Source organism: Gallus gallus, chromosome 6 (assembly GCF_016699485.2).
Source record: "Gallus gallus isolate bGalGal1 chromosome 6, bGalGal1.mat.broiler.GRCg7b, whole genome shotgun sequence".
Classification (NCBI taxonomy): Eukaryota; Metazoa; Chordata; class Aves; order Galliformes; family Phasianidae; genus Gallus; species Gallus gallus.
Genome location: NC_052537.1, coordinates 7,658,908 through 7,679,613, shown reverse-complemented (window position 1 = coordinate 7,679,613; position 20,706 = coordinate 7,658,908). Strand labels below are relative to the sequence as shown.

Below are 20,706 nucleotides of genomic sequence, written 5' to 3'. Positions count from 1 at the left end.
AAAAGGGACACTTATCTTGAACTTACCTTTGCTATTTTACTCAGTTCCACGTGATATAATGACCTGACAGAAGGGAGTTTGGTGTCAATATACATCAGCCAGAAAAACTGTTAGAATGCATATAAATACAACATGAGCATGACATATAGCATTTCCAAGTTACCCGTGCATAATGTGAGCAGTTTAAAATGAACAAAAATTTGGCCAGGGGGAAGCACAACTAGGAAATAGCTGCTTCAAAACTGATAGAAGCAACAAGCGGGTTCACACAGCTGGAAACAATAATGCAGATTAATTCAGAAGGGTGCCAAGCAAACAATGTTGTTTATATTTGATAAGTTATACAAGTCCTTTTCTAGAAGAGACTATGATGCTTTTGTCTTTCTGAACATCAGCTTTTCCAGTGGCAATAATAAAGCTGTATTTCTGATCAACAAATCAGCTTTTGATAAACAAATATACAGTAATGGGGGAAAAAAAAAGAACATCACAAGGAAGGCCAACAGATGAAGAAAAAAAACCAAAACAGGTATTAAAAAAAGAAAAACAGACCATAAAAACAAAGGATTACAGGCCTGAAGAGGAATTCTGATCAAGTTAGAGAACATTATCAGAAGCATCATGAGTTACAGAAAGAATGGGTATGTAGTATGCTACAATTCCAGTTTGTATCAGCAAAGGGCATATTCTACTTTCAGGGGAAAGACAACACAATATAAATGTAAAAGAACTTACAGTATAAAGGGTAAAATATAAATAGAAACAATGTTTGCAGATTTCAAGCTTAAGATCTTGAAAGCTTCTGTATTGGTTTTGTTATTGAATTTCCTTTTCTACATAAACCTAAGATCTGGTGTCTCTCAGAGACTTTTGTACATTAGAAAGACAAGATAGGAAGGTATTACTTATACCGTATCTTCAGAAGCACCACTACAACACTTCTTTTGCATTAAACCACAACATAATTCAGAATATATATAGTAATAATCTGAGTTTATAATAAACGTTTTGTATTATTAGCACTGAATTACATTTTACTTTACAAAATAAATTGCTAAACTATGACAGCAGAGACAAAATGCACCAACAGATAATCCTAAATTACAAACTGCATCTGGCACGTGTATATTGGGATTCTGTCTCTAACAAAATTACAAACTCTGGTTCAGTTTATGATACTGCTGCATCACAGAATGCTTCCATGAATACGAAACTGTCTAAACCCATTCAGAAACATCTCCCCATCCTTTAAGATCAGTAGAAAAATGAAAGTTTAACTGTAGTGACTTTGTCAGCCCTGCTTGTTCTGTCTGTGCATATTCTTAATGATTCTCATTGGTCTCCTGAAGAAAAGATGGGAAACAATGCATACTTGGCTGCAAGGCCTAAATCATAAAATTGGAGGTACAAACTAGTAAGCGATAGTTAAACCCAACCAAAAAGATCCCTATCTTTTATCAACTGCTGCCATGAGAAAATAGCAAGCAAAGAAACTTTACAAAAAAAAAAAAAAAAAAGTGTAATTCAGTTCAGGGCACTCCTATTCTTCCTGTATTTGCATGAAAACAAAGCTGTTTCCTTTAATTCCTACCTTTTTCCCACACACAGATATCCAGAGAAAACACTATGCCATCTTATTAAAAAAATGTTCTTGGCACTTGGATTTCTTTTACAAATTTTAACAGCGTATCTACATCCTACAAGAAAGACAGTGTCTTGGTTACTGTTCAAATGAGATCACTGGTCACCACCTAGTGTTGCAAGTTCCTGCCAATTTCAATGAAGGAATTTAAAATAAATAAGGATGTGTACAAAAAATACTCAGAAAAAGGAAAATAAATGTACTCTCTTCTCTGACTGTGTTAACTAAATATATTCTATCTACTAAAATTAAGTAACTACGTGATATTTTTTAATGTTATTAATTGCTAATCTAGCTGTCAACACTGACATTATGCCTCAGACCAAGAAGCGTACTAAGAAACATGCTGCACAAGACCAATTTACTCATTCAATAAATGCACGGCGCATCCAAAATCCTCACTTTTAGACACATACAACTCAAATATCAAATGTAAATAAATGCAAATTGTTACATAAATCAAGAAAAGGAAGAGGAAGAGGAGAGGAAGAAGAAAGAAGAAAGAAGAAGAAAGAAGAAGAAAGAAGAAGAAAGAAGAAGAAAGAAGAAGAAAGAAGAAGAAAGAAGAAGAAAGAAGAAGAAAGAAGAAGAAAGAAGAAGAAAGAAGAAAGAAGAAGAAAGAAGAAGAAAGAAGAAGAAAGAAGAAGAAAGAAGAAGAAAGAAGAAAGAAAGAAGAAAGAAAGAAGAAGAAAGAAAGAAGAAAGAAAGAAGAAAGAAAGAAAGAAAGAAGAAAGAAAGAAGAAAGAAGAAGAAAAAAAAAAGTGAGAAGGGAGATCTAGGTAGTTACCTGAGGCATCCACCTCAGTTCCTGGGAAAACAAAGGAAAAAAAAAACCTCATGGAAGGCCAGTGAAGGACAGAAGATGATTTGGAACAAACAGTATTGACTTGTGAAGGGCAATTTGAGCATGACCGGGCTGACTAAACTCAGTGATAGAACATGAAGATGAATGTGGGCAGACAAAAGAGCGGATGGCTCTCCCTAAGAAAGGTATTGAAAGTTCTTCAGGATCAATCATTATCTACATGAGTTACTACAGATGACCTTTGAAGGGAGAGAGTAATAATTTTACAATGCGTCCTTTTACTTCGTACATTCTCAGACACTTCATCTGGTAGTATGATACATTATCTTAATTTTTGTTCAGGGGAAATATTAATTTAAGTTTGCTTTTCTTTTTCCAGATTGTACCTTAGGGTGAACAAAGTACTGATTGAGTTGGCAGCCTCTCATTCAAGTTTGCTTTCATTCACACATGCATAAATGATTCCAAATCATTAACTTATGAACTCTGGAAAACTAAAAACAAATCAAACAAATGAAATCAAACAAACAAACAAAACAGCAAAAAAAAAAAAAAAAACAGAGTACTATCAGATGAAAATCCTTGAAAAAAAAATATTTCTTAAAGACTGTGTCTATTAATTAAAGAGCTGGCATCCCAAAATGATCAGCTTGATCGACTAAAGAAAGTTTTGTATTACCGAAAACGTCTCTCTCTGCATGACAGAGAATCTTATAACAACATTAATGCTTGCCAGAGTTTTCTCTCTTTACCAGCTTTCATTTTAACATCATCTCAGTATGGTGCAGATGGTTTGAGATGCTTATATTTCAGTCTTTATTGTCATCTTTTGGGGCACAGAATTCAGCCTACAAAGAAATTCCTGGATTGTTAGCTTCCCATGCAGTATCCTGATGCATTCCAAAATATCCCAGAAATAAAGGAAGCACAGTCCAAATCTCAGCACATTAGCTACTTCTGCCTTCCTACACAGCCTTTCGTAAGTCAGGCTCTAGGGTCTCTAAAGCCAAGAAGCACATTGCAAAAGCATACAGCCATTTGTATGCATAGAGGAAAAAAAAAAAAACAACCAATAAAGGTGGATGAAAAGTAGATAAAAAGCATGGGCATCTGGATGGGCAACAAATAAAGAGAGACAAAAAAAAAAACCCAAAATGTAAACATTCACAGCTGGGTAGAGGTGATTTCTCTGACCACACAGTCCTCTTTTCCCCAGGTCTACAAGATCAAGGAAGCTTCCCTGAAGAAACATGCAGTGGTGAAATGAACTCAGTATAACTCTTCTCCCACAACATCATTTGGCCTTCTCATCTTAAATACACCTTTCACAGGTCATTTGAGAGAAAAGATATATTCAATGGGCAATTCACCTCATCTTTTTTTATAAATATGTTCAGTTGAAATAGGTCTCAGAAGTGCTCTTTTCCCTCTTTTAGCTATGAAAAAGTGGCTGAAAATACTTAGATCAATTTTGATTCTTAAACTTAAAGGAAATGTTTCATACTCCAATTATTCATGACAATACAGTGGGAAAGAGAACATTTTTCATGTGTTAGTACACTGCAATGTGATGCGGATTTTCTAGGACAAGACAGAAAAATGAATTGAAAACTGTAGCAGGACATGAAAGCGAGAGCAGTGAGGCAGTAAAAGAAATCTACCACTCAAGCAAGTAAACAGCCTCTTTTATTCAGACTATGAACCTGGGTAACTATATTAATAATTTGTCTTCCTTAAAATGGTTTTCTTTTCACCAAAATAACTATAACCAACATTCAGTAAAAATTTACCAAAGCTGTAATTTTCCTTCCTAAGAAAACATAATCAAAAACTCCAGCTTCTCCAAGAGCAACAGAATAAACTCCTTCAATCTTTATTTGATTCCTAAATTGTGGAAGTCCTGAAAACACTGCCTATAAGGCCCTTTTATCTACATTAAGTAGCACTGAACTATAACACCTTTTTCTTTTTGTCTCAATCACTCTAGAAGGACTTTTCTGCTAACGTTATGATATTCACAACAGAATTCTTATGGTACATTTATACTTCTTATATCTGATCACAAATATGGTGACTGACTAATGTCCCCCACTTCCTATCCTATAGTAAATAGCACTTTAATTGACTTAGACTGTGGAACCAGTTTATTAAAGTACCCCAATTAGTACCAGCACCATTTAAATACATTTATACCTAATACAACATTTTCAGGCAGATCCAAGAAAAGATTAGTGAATAAGCATATATGCCTCATCTTCTATGCCACTAGAAATTCTAGTCAGGAAAGCACATTGGCATTAATAGATAAACTGACTCTGGTCTTTCCCTTCTTTACTGAGATGTGAGGCTAACGAATGACACAATAACTGAAATGAAACAGGAGAACATCAGAAAACGAAAAAGAAAAAAAAAAAGCAACAAAACTGTGAAGATAATGAGGTCCACCAGAATAACAAACAGATGCTCAGAGAGACTGTGAAATCTCTGCCCTTATAGCCCAGCTATAAGTAGGAGGATGAACTAGACCCTCGTGTTCCATCCATCCTGAATCACTTTCTGATACTGTGATACAGAGAAAATACAGGAAGAACTTTCACCCAAGAAAAGGGCAAGGGGTAAAGATGACATATCTGGGCTCTATAAATTTCTGAAGCAGACTTATCAGTATCAAGTCCTTTTTACAGATTTGGTCATAAAATTCATCAGAACACTTGCTACCACCTGTCAGCTTGATTTTTTTTTCTTCTCAGTTATCTTGAACATAGTAACTATTCACACTTTTCTTTAGATATTGCGCAATGAGAAATTACTTGCCTTCCAAAATCAGCTTTTATTTTACTCATTATGTATCATCCCTTGGATGAAACACACATGACAATCATTTTCTTCATCTTCATTCAGGGTCTGATCTCTTTACTTAAATGGCAGTAAATATCCAAAGCATTTATAACTTTCCTCATACCATTCCCTTCTCAAAAAAATGTGCAACAGCTTCCCTTTTTGCCATCTTTACATTCCTCAGGCTAAAATTCAGGGAGGCCTCTTTTTCCAACAAACGAGCTACAAAAGGGAAGGGGAAAATTGAGACTTCTCCACATATGCTTACTCTTTGGTGGGGGGGAAGGGAGAGTGATTACATGGTTTGTTGTTTTCCCCACCATTCACTCTTACTGGTTTTTCAGCAGTTGGTAAGAACTGTCTGGGTAAGAGTCCTTAAATACAAGAGAGGATTCTCCTTCAGCAAAAGAGAATGTCACACAATACAATCCCCACAAGCCTTTGCTCAGTCTTTTGTAACCCATTTGCCCCTTCTGAAGACAGACTTGCTTAGAAAGTTGATGAACTAAAGCAGATAGAAACTACCAAGAAAAAAAAAAAAAGATTATTCTCAATGCTAGGGAAGTAGAGATTCAATTTTCCTTACCACTTGCTTTGCCAAAAGAGAAGAGCTGAAGTCTGCAGTTTTATTCCCTTAGCAGAAAAATGACTTGGCCCTAAACAGGGCATAAATAAACCTGTTTTCCACCCTTCTATGGCTAGGCAATAGAACGCTTATTGTTTTCTTTTTAAGTTCCACATCCAAAAACCAAATATATCTAAAATATTATATAACTTCATGAAAATCTTTCTTAAAAGAAAGAAGTTATTAATAAATCAAAAAATCCTTAAGTCAAAAAAATGCCAAAAGCAATGCTTTCTGAACATTGGTTTATCTGGAAAAATTAATTTGCACCAGGAATTGCAGTTTTTCATTCAGCTCCATTCTTACAGATCCTGCAAGTCTTTTGAACACTCAACTAGCTAGATTACAAGGAAACAGTTCAAAGCACAGATGTTACAAATCAATGCACAGCCAATACCCTCGTTACTAATTTCAGTGCAGATGCCAGAAAATAAACAATTGGTAATCTTTTTAGTTTGGACCAATTAGCTTTACAAGAAATCTGCATTTATTAAAGAATACTCAAAGTTAGTGTTTGAATCAGCGAGAGGATTTGGTCAATTTATCACCACCAGAAAGAATAAATTTCCCTTGTGGGGGAAAAAGAAAATCTAACATGAAAACGTATCACTCATTTTGTTCTGCCAGGAGACTTTGGTACTGCTTGCTTTACAATGTGTGTAACATAGCAGACCACGTTATGTTAAATGGTAACTATTTCAGTTATGCCAATAAAATATTTTTAAATGGTAATGGGCACCTGTCACTTTTTGATAATTGATTCAGGTGAAAACACTGACTTTACAATAATAATCTCCTCTAACAGCTTTTTTTTCTGCTAGACTGAACATCAGACAAGTATGTACTAATTTGTTTTACATCACAGCCAATACACAGAATACATTCTAACAAATGCAAAATAATTAATCGGCGAGGTATTATCTGGGGCACAAAAGTCCTAAATCTCCCTGCAAAAATGAGTAATTATAAGCTTTCACAAATTTATACTTTTTCCTGACAACAGCATTAACACACGTTCATTTGCTGATCGTAGCCTTGCCCATTAGTTACTAGCTTTCCAAGTACCAAACCTGCAAAAAGAAAAGCTAGTTTCTCACTAAATCAGCTAGTTCCCTGAGATCTAAGCTTAAGAAGGACCATCTACCATACAACACAGTTATTGTAGCACACTCTTCCTTTCTCTACTGTCATAAGCTATAGGAGTTCATACAGGCTTTCTGCGAAAGGCTGTACGGCACAATTAAAAAGTAATAAGATGAGGATAACAAAGTGATACTGGCAAATAGTTTCAAATTGCGAAGCAACAAAACAAACTGACAAAGAGAAATAACATTTAAAAAGGCTAGCAATTCAGAAGTTTAAAAACTGGAACGGGTTGATACTTTTTGTCTTCAACAGTGTCCAGTAACTGACAGATCAAAAATACAAATGCGTACCCAAGGCGTGCTTAACACTTGATTTGTCACTCCAAAGAAATTCATCAGAAATTTTAAAGGAGTAAGAAACGTCTTCCTGGCCCATCAACTCCTTCTACTTATTCGACAAAACCTCCTCTGTCATACAGTCCAAGCATATCATCAAAAACAAATTCAATTTGTTGGTAATCGACAATACAAAGAGGCTTTCTCATATTTCCCGTGCATGTTAGTATAAAATGAAAATCACTTCAACGGTAACGCCTTATGAAGTTTATCAAATTCCCAACCACCAACGTTTATCAACACATCAGTGCAGATGGCTCAGAGAACTGGTTGATCAATATACAACAGAAACATCTATCAGGTATCAGTTTACTAGTTAGTGGCCACATGAAATACAATAACCAAAAGAAATCTGGGATAAAGAGATCTACTTTTGGCTCTTTGCTCTTCCTTCATTCTTTTTCTTGAATCATATCCCTCCAGCTAAATTACTCTGAATAACAAATCTGAGTTCAATATACTACTTTCCATATATGATGTTTATATTATATTGGGATATTTATGACATGTAATACTGGGCGTTTACATTTTTCAGTGCATCTCATATGAATCCTGACCTCGGCATTTCTTTTCTAATTACTAGCATTTCTTAGGGACACTAACATCCCACTACATCTAGTAGATAACCATGACACCTGCTCTCGATGGTGTTGTTTTAGATTTCTCATTTTGTTGCTTATTTTTCTTTTATTACCTTTCCTCTTCAGGGTAAGAGAGCATGATGCACAACATATAAAAAAAAAAGAGAATTGAACAAAAAAAAACACTTTACATCTGGAAAAGGCCATAATTTTGGAAGCACATACACAAAGAGATCATGAAGGCTGATGCTCAAAGATGTGCACACAGTGCCATCTGTGTAAAATGTATCCTCAAAAAGTGCATGCATGCATGCTTGTATGCATTAAAAATATGCCCCGGCATTCCAACTATTCAAGAGCACAATTTCTACACTTATAGTAAGATCAAGTCAGAAGTAAGGCCAACAAAACTGTAAAACAAATTGATCTGTTTCTGTCTTGTGACTGTAGAGAAAATGCAGAAATGTCAGCACACTCAGGAGGAACACTCTTTATGTCTCACTACTGCACTCAGGTTCCCAAGTAATGTAATCACTGGTTTAATACACTGTATACAAAAGAGAGCCCTCTTGTTTGTTGTTTTTCCCTAGGTTTTTTTTGTTTGTTTGTTTTTTGTTTTTAAAGATTTTTCCAGATTTTTTGTTGTTGGCTTTTATTTTGGCAGGGGTAGGGGTTGTTTTTTTTTTTTGTCTGTTTTTATGACATCATGTGTCACATCTCTGGGACTAAATTAAAAACCATCCTTTACAGTCACTAACAGAAGTTTGGATGCACAAGTCAGACGTCACGCCATCTACAAATTCAACCGGGGACTTCTGCCTATTTTGCACTCAGTGTTGTTTTGTGTTTGTTTGTTCTCCGTGACATGCTAATGTTTCCCAGCTTTAAGGAATATAAAAGCATGTCCTATCCAGTTGCTGGACATTTCAAAGAGCAGGCTCCTTTCTAGTCAACAGAGAAAAACTCATTAGTATCTCACTGCTTACTAAAGGGAGTCTTAATGGAGTGCCTCCTATTCAGCAATCCATTTTTTCTTAGTTTGTGCGCTTCTGTGTGTGTTTTGTAAAGTTTCTTTTTGAAAAACAATAACAAAAATCACCACAGTTTTGATATGCTACACACTAGCCTGGTTAACTGTCTCTCAGCAGCAAAGGCACAGCTCATAAGTTTCAGAACTATAACACTACTATGCACTGAGATCTGCTATCTCTTAGATAAAAGATTTTGTATTATGTCCTGGAAACAAGAAAGTCTGGTATTGTGAACCACTATAGCATCATCACTTAAAACTCTTAGTGTAAATGACTGAAAACCTGTATTATTTGGTTGTGCTTACTCAAATACCTTTTTTTCTTTTAGAACACTCGTGCATGTTTCATGTAGATCTCATTAAAAAAAAAAAACATATTCACTCAAAGCTGCACAGAAACATTAAAAGCTACTGCCACAGTTGCAGCTCGAAAGCTGTTAGTAGCCAAGTTGTTAGGAAGTAAGCATACAAAAAATTAATTTCAAATTGTATCAAATTCATCCATCTTACACCATGCTCCAAAGACTGTCTGAAAATCTGAATTTGGACACATCAAACATGAACTTAATTCCAAATGCATCAGCCCTCAAAATTCTGGAAGATAACATCAGTAGTTTGCAGAGGTTGTGATAAGAAATGAATCTTGCAGATACCTATAGGTCTCAGCACGAACTCGGTGAAATTCAGTGAAATGTGATTGGGAACTGCCTCGCTCCAATTTACAGGAGGGAGAGGAAGTTTTTTGAAATATGCATACCCGCCATATTAAGAAAGAGATTAAGAAACAACGGTCCAGATGTTGGTCCAACCAATTTATTACAAATCTTAATAAGGGATACGGGGAAAGGGAGGATGGACACTATTACAGATTGGGGTGATGGGGAAGGGAAGGTGAGCGATAGAAAAGATAGGAAGAAGTAAGATTTGTGTAAAGCGGGGATAGTCACCACCAGGATCCGGCAGCAGTCCCAGTGCACAACGTTCCGATGGTCCAGGGCAAAAGCACAGGGGAAGAGCAGCAGCAGCGTGGCTGGTCTTGGGCAGCGAGAAGGTGCAGGTAGCAAGTAGGTCCAACAAGAAGTCCGGGCAGAAGCAGTAGGTCTTCGGTAGCAGGCCCTGGAGAGTCCATCAGCGTGCAGGCCTTTCATAGTGAGGGATCTGATGGCAGAAACCTTCTCGGGGGGGAGAGCAGCAGCAGAGAGGCCTTTCTTAGGCAGCAAGCAGGTAGAGCGCAGAGCAAGTACAGGAGGGAGAGGCAGGTCGTGAGGCTTCTCATGTCAGAAACCTCCTTGTTCTTCAGCATGAAGGTCTCAGGTTGTGAGCAATCTGTCATCAGAAACCTCCCTTCGTAGTTGTACGACGCTCTTTTATCCTCCTCCTTCCCCGCCTACGTGACATTTCTGGGCACTTGGATAAGAGTCATGTGAGAATCCCTTGAGATGGCTGTCTCGCTTGAGGTAAGTCACACAAAAGACTGTTTCCCAGCCACTTAGCTGCCAGTTATCTCTCTCTCCTTGCCCCTGGCCTTGACCATCTGCTGTCCCACCAGACAAAGGATTTCTCAATCCTTGGTCAGGACTTGCTTGAATTTGTTCCTCAGCAAGCTTTGAGGCAATGACGTAAAAGAATGACCTCTTAGAGGAAATGAGTGTCGAATTTCAGTTTCTGGATTAAATAATCCGCACAACTGAGTTCAGTGCAAAATTGCACTACCTTGCCACCTAGTCCTGCCTATTTCCTGGGTAAATTTGCCTATCTCCTCATTTACTCTTGCCCTCTGAAGAGCTACAAGAGGCTCATGACTTGGACATCCATATAACATTAGCAATAGGTACAGAAAATACTGAATTAGAAAATGGAGATTAGACATGGCAGACTTCCATAGTGTAACACTTGTCAAAACGGGCTCCTAAAATCAGGATGTGATTCTACTTGGTGCCTAGATTATGGAATACTTCAATACGTTATCCCTACTAATGCACCAATTATCTAAAATGTGCCACAACATTACTCTGTTTGCCCTAGAATCTAAGCAATCAGTGTTACTAGAGTAATTTGCATTTATGTTGGTGTACTAGGAACTGCATTCTACTTTTGGGGCAAGGAAATGCATGGGGACCGCTCCAAAAGTAATGCCCTTATGCCCCGTTTTATTACATTGGTCCACAACATCAGGGGCGGATGTTGAAAGTATGGCACAAGACCATGAACTTTCCCACCAATATTCTGTTACATTTTGTTGCTGTGTGACAGACGGCAGCAGAGGAGCAGCCTGACAGTATGGCATCTGACATGGATGTGCATATGAAGCAAAGGTGTGGAACTGAATTCCTCCACGCAGAAAAAATGGCACCCACTGACATTCATCAATGCTAGATGAACATTTATGGAGATCAACCAGTGGATGGAACCACAGTGCACCACCAGTGGGTGGTGTGATTCAGCAGGGATGGCATGAAAAATGGATCAGCTCAACTGCCGCAGATTTTTATGAGCGTGGCATGCAGGCTCCTGTTCATCACTGGCAAAAATTTATAGCTAATGATGGTGACTATGTTGAAAACAGTTTTAAAATTGACAATTTTCTCTATCCGATGGTGTTATTGTACTCCTTGTATCTGTTGTAGTTTCTATGGAAATAAATCGAAGGCATTACTTTCAGAGTGAGCTTTGTACACATAAGGGAGGTAGAAAGCAACACTAAATTTTCAATTAAAACAAAATGGATACAATGAGGAGCAACAAACTACCAGGAACAACATATTAATCCAAGATTTCTAAAGGAAAGTTAAATACAAGTTGTTGAACTACAAGTTATAGTATTAATTTCTATCTATGTTGATGACACCATCTTTTAAAGTGTTAAGAGAAACCTTCGTATGTCTTGATTGGGCAAATTGGTACCATGAACAGGGAGCACGTATGCTTTAGCATTGGTAATTCTTATCTGTCTTGAAGCACTTCGTATTCAGGCCAAACTAATGTGAGATAAATGAAATTGAAACAAATAGAACAACCTACTTTATGTTTCAGCACTGTTTCTCCTTATGTAAGTGCATACACCTCTACATAGATTTCTTACAGGCTTACTCTCTTTCATGGCACAGCATGGTATTTTGCTATGGCAGATGCCAAGACGACAGCATGAAAATGCCAAGAAGTCACCGTGAAAACATTATATTTAGTCCTAAGAGTCTGAACAGCATTTTAATTCTTTATTTTCATCTCCATTGACATGCTGTCAGCACATCTATAATTAGAAATTTTTGCAATGCATTCATCTATGAACTTGCAACATAGTAATACAGTGAATTAGAACTTTGAATTGCTGATGGAAAACTAATTATATCAAGAGATAAGCAAGCCAAAGTCTGATTCATTATTCCAGTACTCCATGTTCAAGTATTTGCTGTATGTTTTTGCAGTTTGAGTGACTTCAAATGTCTAGCTTGGTATCTTAATGACTAATGACCAGAAGTAATTTGAAACATGAGCCTGATCAAGATCTAAAATTCAATGCTATGCATACTAACAGGTTGAATCTTGGCCTTGAAATTGATTGCATTTGACCACTATTAAGCAAGTGTTTGGGGTTTTTTTGTTCTTTACTTTTTATTTTTTTAACATAATAGAAGTTATAAAAGGGTCATAGTGTTAAAAAAAAGGTAATGACAAGTTTCACAGCAAACACAACCACAGACACCTTAGATCTCTTAATATAGACACTTGATTGAATGAGAACTTTTCAGAATCCAAGAAATGGGCATTATAAATATTTGCACTGCAGATAATAAAAAGAACATTCTCTTCTCTCCCTCCTCAAAACAGTCAATTTCTTAAGAAACTTCAGACAATCTTTCCAGTTGCTTGATATGACAAAAGGTATCATGATTGCAGTTTATACAACATTAACAAAAGCAAGGGTTTCTCCTTCCTCCAGGAAAAAAAAAAAAAAAGAAGAAGAAGAAAAAGAAAGTAAGTGATATCCACTGTGATCCAAATCATATAAACAAAAGAGCATACAGGAGGTACTGCGCAATGAATTCCTATGTTTACCCACAAAATGGGCACTAAAACCTGAAGCCACAGTGTACCACTGATGCTGAACTCATCCAGGGAAAGACCCTTCTACAATGGCTTAAATGCTTTCCACATTCTCCAGCAACAGTAATGGTCAGGAACACGGAGGACTTTCAACGCAAACAAAACCACAGACCTCTAGTTCTACATCTCATTCTTATCAATGCAATTCTCAAACCTGCACCAAGACATCTTGCTTAGTTATCTACCATTTAAATATTATGACTAGTCGCACAAGTTTAAAAAAAATCCTACACACAACATTTAAGGAATGCATACATTGCATACATGTTCAAAGAGTGCACTGATGTCTGCAGCCTTTGGTGAAAGATGATGTCAATCCTGAACATACCCATAATGGAAAGACCTCACTGTCCAACACCGCAGCTACATAAGGACTTCCCTGTACCAAGTCACAGTTTGTTATAGTTTGAACTAAAGGCAAACACATTCACATAGTGTATTTGCTATGGCACAAACATACTAAACGCATTTAAAAAAAAAAAACTTGCATTATATGAATAGCCTAGTTTTGTGTTCCTTTAAGTGTTAAAAAAAAAAGGAGCCACAGTTAATAGAAACAATCTTACCAATGTTGATAAGCATCATCTGCATTCATAAAATACCCATCTGCTCAATTACAATAGCCATAGGTAAAATCCTGCGATTGTAAGTTGACAGTAATTTGAGAGGAAAGAGCCTTACCCACAATAATTCGATCATACACAACAAATGCACAAATATGCTTCTATATCTTTAACTGCAGCGGTGCATGACTTGAAGTAAACAGCCTTAAAGCTATTACCCACAGATCTGACTTGTTCATTCTTCTTTGTTATGCTGTAATACCAAAGTTACTGCAAATATCTGAAGTAGCATAGTTTAAGGTGTTTCAAGAGACCCCACTCTCCCTACGGCATATCCATCTGCTAGTAGGTACAGGTCAGTGATAAGTGATGCTCCTTAAAACCTACTGAGCAATCTCTACATAATCTGTACTGCAATGGAAGACTTCACTCATTACACTTCCTTTTTTAAGCTAACAACCAGTGCCCACAGTACAGTCTTTCATTTTCAAAATTTTTCTAAGATAAAGGCATAACCCCAAAAGCACAAGGCAAAAATTTTTTTTTAAAGGTGTCAAGGGTTCTGGGCTGGTTCAGCCCAGCTCCATGGCTAATGGGGTAGGGGGACCCACAGACCCATGCCCTGAGATAGCGGGAAGAGGGTAGGGAAAAGACAGGGAGATGGACCTAAATACAAAACAGCAGCAATAACGACTAATTTACTAAACATGATAGCAGAATGTATATAACACAATATAATTGGAATTGAAGCTAATAAATCAAATAAAATGACAGAGTGTCCAAAACCGAAGGCCTTACTCTAATGCTGAAGGCACGAGGGCTGAGGAGGACAGACTGCAAAGACAAGCAGTAAAAAGAAGGGGCAGTCTCGTGATTCACGAGCAGTTTTATCTTTCCCTCTGAACAGAAAACAGAAATGGAACAGTGAAGTCTTCTGGGATTCATAGTTCTCTCCTGAGAAAGACTAACTCCCTAACTTCCAGCACACTACATGATGTTATGATGCTGAATACAAAGAACAAAAATCATAAACCCATGACAGAAGGATAATGAAGTACAGGGAGGACAGAGATTCTAGAATTTTTAGCAGATAAATGTCAAAGGAAAAAAAAGATTTGAGATTGGCAAGGGTAAGAAAGGGGAAATTTTCAATGGAAATGCACTGGAATTCAGAAATAACATTAGATGAAATCAAATATAAAGTGGTTTCTACACTTCCATGCATTACAACATTGAATAGGAAGTTTTACAATTTTTATTGAGTTTCAATAATTGATGTTACATAAAGCTTCCCATCATATCTAAAAACTCAAGTGGAAAAAAAAGAGAGAAAATAAGAACAGGACTTTACACAATTGAAGTAATATTCAAAAGGCTTCCAGACAACGTAGGGATTCTCTCTCAATAAACTTCCAAGTTAGTTTCAGCAATTCCAAACCTTCTACCATCTGCCTCTGTTTATGTATTTATAGCAACCACAACCATATACAGTATCTGTACAAAGACCGCTTGTCACAACCAGGCTACTCATACTTGTAGTGCCAATTTCTTAGATTAAAAAAAAAAAAAAACAAACTCAAACATCATCAAAACACATCAAGATTTTGCAGACAACAAAAATAAAACCAGATCTACTCTGTATGATGCATTTTCCAGTAATGGCACCGTTAGTATGAAAACTCTCTTTCCAGACGCTGATTTAGTGCAGTGAAGGACAAAGTATGCCATGAAAACTAGAATCTCTATTTTGACAACAGCAATTGATACACAGAGCCAAAAAAACCTATAACATCTAATCTCCATTCTCCTTCCAGTCATACCCAGTCCACGATCTGTCACTCAATTCAAACCAGTGTGGTTCTACCATTCAAATTCTCTGCCAATTAACCAGGGGTAAATACTATCAGTTAATACATAAATGCAAACCAAGATGATTAAATAACTCCAGACAGAAATAAACAGAAGACAATTTAACAGCTTACAAATGACTACACATATCATACACTGTTTCTCTACTGCATGACCAACTTATTTATAGACCTCTGTCATATAAGAACTCCTGCAACTATGCAATAATTTATATATATATGCAAAATTGAAGAAATCATTCAATAAATGAATAAATTCAATAAATGAACAAAAGAAATCAAACAACAAATGATTCAAGCACAACATGACCCCAACACAAAAACCAATGTATGTTTTAACAGCTCCTTTCCCTTCACCCAACAATCCAAGGCCAGAAGAGTACCTGAAGCTGGAAAAAAATGAAATTTTACATTTGCATACTCATTTCACTGATGAGTTGTGAAGAATGCTGCGAGACAAAGCACAGATCCTAAAAGAATCATCATGACCTCTGGTTAGGAGACAGAATGAACAGAGAAGGGCAGGGTGAATTATGCTAATTACTTCTGATGCTTTGCATCTTTCTTTTTCAAAATGTCATCAATCAACATGAAGTAAATCGCAAGCTATATTTACCTTGAAGTTTGCTGATGTTTCAAACAAGAGAAAGGATATTTATACAAAATCAATCAATCAATCAGCTTTTTCTGGTAAGCATAAAGAAAGCATCTCTTGAAAATTCGTTCAAACAGTGTGACAGTGAATAATGTTGAATGCTCATTCAAGAGCAGAATAGCCAACAGCAGAAACATGTGAGTACGGTTTTATTCAAGAAATATTACAAAAACTGGCAATGTACTGGCATTGAACAATAATTACAAAAAAAATATCAAAAATCCATAAATCTTGAATTTGTGGAGACCAACCAGTGCATGACACCACAGTACAGTGGTGGGGAGTATTTCAGCAGTGATAACATCAAGAGAGGTCACCTCCGCTGGTGCAGATTTTTACAAGGGCAGCATGCAGGCACTTGCTCATTCCTGGCCAAAATACAGAGCTAACGGTGGTGACTGACTATGTTGAAAAACAGCTAGGAATACACTGAGGATTTTTTCTATCATTAACTGTCATTATGCTTTTAGTAGCTGTTGTAGTTTCCATGGAAATGAGTAGGAGGCATTAGTTTCAGAGCAACCCACATAGTTGGAAAAATTAAAATAGCAATGACAGAAACATAAATGAAAGTAATTGTACTGGGAGTTGACAGGGATAAAGACTGTTAACCAGTGGAATTTTATTTGTCCAATTCACTTGGAAATCTAAACAAAAAGGAATGTGCTTGTTTTAGCAATCTGTAACACAGTAATTTCTTAGAGCACGGGGGGTCCTCCAAGCACAACTGGGAAGAGCTACACTCCTGCAGGGAGTCAGGAAAGCTTCAACTTGGCATAGCATCTATAGACACTGGAAGAAAATACCACTGTGAAAAGAGAAACCACCTACCCAGCAACCACTGACTTCCTTCACCTCAACTGTATTCTAAACAAAGCTCCTGAAATCTCATAAATCTCCAAGCTGTACATGTTTGTGCAAGTACAGGAAAGCACAGCTCTGTGAAAGACAAGCTTGACAAGTATATTTGTTTTATGTGATAAAAATTTAGAAATATTTTTGAAAGAAAGTTTAGAAGATCACTGAAAAAGAAAGCAGCAGCTGCTACTGGAATACAGGCCTAAGTATGGTTCATATGTAAATACTCATGACTTTAATGAAGCACAGAACATCACAAGCCCAGCTGTTTATCATTCCTGAACAAAATGCTGTGAGTACAATACTGGCTACGCAGATGAAGGGATTGCAATGGGTATTGTTTACAGTATTTTGACAGTCTCCTACTGTACCTCCATGGATGGTCACACTCAGACAGTTGCAGCCAATGGCTCAATGTCCAGGTGGAGACTGGTGACAACAGGCGTTCCTTGGGGATTTGTGCTAGGACCAGTGTTATTTAACATCTGCTGCCCTGGTAGGCAACATAGATAGTGGGATCAAGAGCACCCTCAGCAAGTTTGCAGACAACACCAAGCTGAGTAGTACAGTTGACACGCTAGAAGGAAGGGATGCCACACAGAGAGACCTGGACAGGCTTGAGAGGTAGGCTAATGCCAGCCTCATGAAGCTCAACAAGGCCAAGTGCAGGGTCCTGCACCAAGCACAGATACAGGTTGAGTGGAGAACAGCTTGAGAACAGCCCTGAGGAGAAATATTTGGGGGTGTCAGTTGATGAAAGACTCAAATGAGCCAGCAAGGGGCTCTTGCAGCCCAGAAGGCCAACCATATCCTGGGTTGCAACAAGAGATGTGTGACCAGCAGATCAAGAGAGGTGATTCTGCCTCTCTACTCTGCTTTCACGAGACCCCAGCTGGAGTACTGCAACCAGTTCTGGGGCCTCCAACACAAGGACATGCAGCTCTTGGAGTGGACCCAGAGGAGGGTCACGAAGATGATCAAAGGGCTGGAGCACCTCTCCTATGAAGACAGGCTGAGAATGTTGGGGCTCTTCAGCTTAGAGAAAGCTCTAGGGGGACACCGCAGCAGCCTTTCTGTACTTGAAAGGGGCCGACAGAAAAGCTGGGGAGAGACTTTAGGAGGGCATGAAGTTACAGGACAAGCAGGAATGGTTTTAAAGTGGAAAAGGGTAGATTTAAACTAGATATTAAGAAGCAATTCTTACTGTGAAGGTGGTGAGACAGTGGAACAGGTTGCCCACAGCCAGGCTGGATGGGACATTAAGCAATCTGGTCTAATGAGAGGTGTCCCTGCCTATTCTACAGGAAAGTTGGGGGCAACTCTTTATCAGGGAATGTAGAAACAGGACAATGGGTAACGGCTTGAAACTAAAACATGGGAGATTTAGATTAGGTATAAGGAACCAATGCTTTACTCAGAGTGGTGGAGGCACTGGAACAGGCTGCCCAGAGATACTGTAGCAGCATCATACATGGAAGTATTCAACCTGATCTAGTGAAATGTGTCCCTCCCCTCTCACCTCTCCGCCCACTCTTCTTCCTCCATGGCAGGGGGTTTTGAACTACACAGTATTTAAGCTTGCATAGCTTTTGGATGTTGTGTTGAGGGACATGGTTTAGCGGGATCCATTGGTGAAGGGCGAATGGTTGGACGGGATGACCCTGTGCGTCTTTTCCAACCTTAGCGATCCTATGATTCTCTAGGGCAGCCATGGAATTCCTGTTCCTGGATATCTTTAAGCATTCTCTCAACAAGACCCAAGTAACCTGACCTAATCTGAAGCTTGTCCTGCCCTGTGCAAGATGTCTTATTACATAATTATGAACTTTCTTCTAGTATCTTTTATTCTCTCATTCTACTCTCCTGTTTTGCAATTTTGTACCTGTTGCAATTTGTGCTAATACATTTCATACAACATCCTGATTCCTGATTGACTATTAAAGATTGCTATTAATTGTAAAACCTGCAGTTAACAGCACAGACTTCAGGGGACTTCACTGTCCACTTAAGGGACAGTGTTAATAAAGAAATGAAGCTGCATATTCTCCTGCGTTTTCACAGTAAACTACATCCTTAAAACCAAGCCTCTGCAAAAAGAGACGGGAACTTACATTTTGTCCTGTTTGTTTTTGCTACTGTTAAGCTTAGGAAGATTTACTGACACCAAATAAAAACCACACTGTGGTAGCAAAAAAACGTGTTCACTTAATTCATGTTCTTGTTTGGGCCTTAAGGCCACGCAAACTTTGTATCCGTGTGTCATCAAGTTTAATATCCACATTTTTTCTTACTTTAATAAACTATTCAAAACTGATAGGCAGACAATGATTCTCTGTTCCTAGGAGCATCTACCAATAATGGTACTATTATTAGTCACATTTCATATTTGCAATTACACATTTTTACACAACTCATTAGCTCTTTAAAAAGAATAAGTATTCATTTAAATTGGCTCTTTGCAATCAGACCTCTTCCTACCTTATAAGAGAACTAATTTCATCTGTCTCTGAAGCATTGTTTTTCCTTTAACCTGAGTTATCACATAAATGAATAGAACAAAACTGAAACAGATAAACAAAAAACCAATTTCATGAGGATAAGTGAATCAGAAAATAAGACACCAATCTACTTCGAAAAATAAGAACAGCATAATTAGTACATACAAGAACCGTTAATTATTAGTACTTTCATTTTCCCCTCCATTTTCAAATGCTCACAATTCCTTTAACCCTTTTAATCTGCACCAGGTTACTGACTCTTCCCTGTGCTACATCAGAAAAGGACACGTATCACAGCAGGAGTGTGAGAAAAGTTTTCTGTTCATGTTTTGTTCCAGCAACTCCACAACTGGCTCATGAAGAGTAACGAGGAGGCTTTTTTTTGCAGGGATTATTCTCCACCCTTTTAGTTATACTACTCCTAATACAATTTATTTTTTAAGACAACTAAACAACATATTAGATTAATGAAACAAAAACTAATCCAGTTACTGCTGAGCTCCACACAAAATTTTAGCAATGCCTTTAATAGGAGCTACATTATACCTTTAAGATGTGTATAGCAGAAACACACCTAGAAGTGTTCAATTTACCCCTCCAAATCATCAGTAAACCACAAAACTCATAATAACAACACTATTTTATAAAGAATTTGCAAACCAAGCCTCAGGTGACACTGTGTGAGAAGGAGATACATAACGTGAACCATAATAGAAATATTCCCAACTCTTAACAGGTTTGGGAAGTATGCTTTTCGATCTAGAAGAAAAATCTGACCAATCATTCAACCAGAGATGCATTTAAAAAAAAAAAAACTTTTAAGCAGCCAAACTGTTGTAAGATTTAGAAACTTGAATTACTAGGGAAAGTATGTTCTCAGTGTTTACAGAAAAAAATGTACTACGGTTTTGTACTAAATATTTACCATGAGAAGACTTAGCACTTCCCTTGCCATATTCTGGCAGAAGCAATCTCACTCAGCCATTAAAACCAACTACTTATATCTAATACTCTGAGGAAGCGCAAATATCAACTGTTAAATAAATCACATTATTTGGAAAACAGTTTTTTTTCCCCAATACAGTTGTGTTAGCATTCACTGTAGAAAAGCTTCTTAGGCAAAAAAAAAAAAAAAACCAAAACAAACAAACAAAAACA

General features: G+C 37.4%; 1 protein-coding gene across 9 annotated transcripts in view; it reads right to left on the bottom strand.

The window, feature by feature from the left end:
* CTNNA3 (catenin alpha 3) overlaps window positions 1–20,706 on the bottom strand; it is a 442,665-nt gene that overhangs the window by 116,449 nt on the left and 305,510 nt on the right. Inside the window, exon 12 of one of the 9 annotated variants that reach the window (XM_040702356.2) lies at window positions 11,369–11,632. The exons of the other annotated variants lie outside the window; for them this stretch is intronic. Within the exon in view, the coding sequence (XP_040558290.1) occupies window positions 11,571–11,632 (62 nt within the window). The 3' untranslated portion in view covers window positions 11,369–11,570. Of the gene's footprint in view, window positions 1–11,368; window positions 11,633–20,706 lie in introns of those variants that run through there. 9 annotated transcript variants of the gene reach the window in all.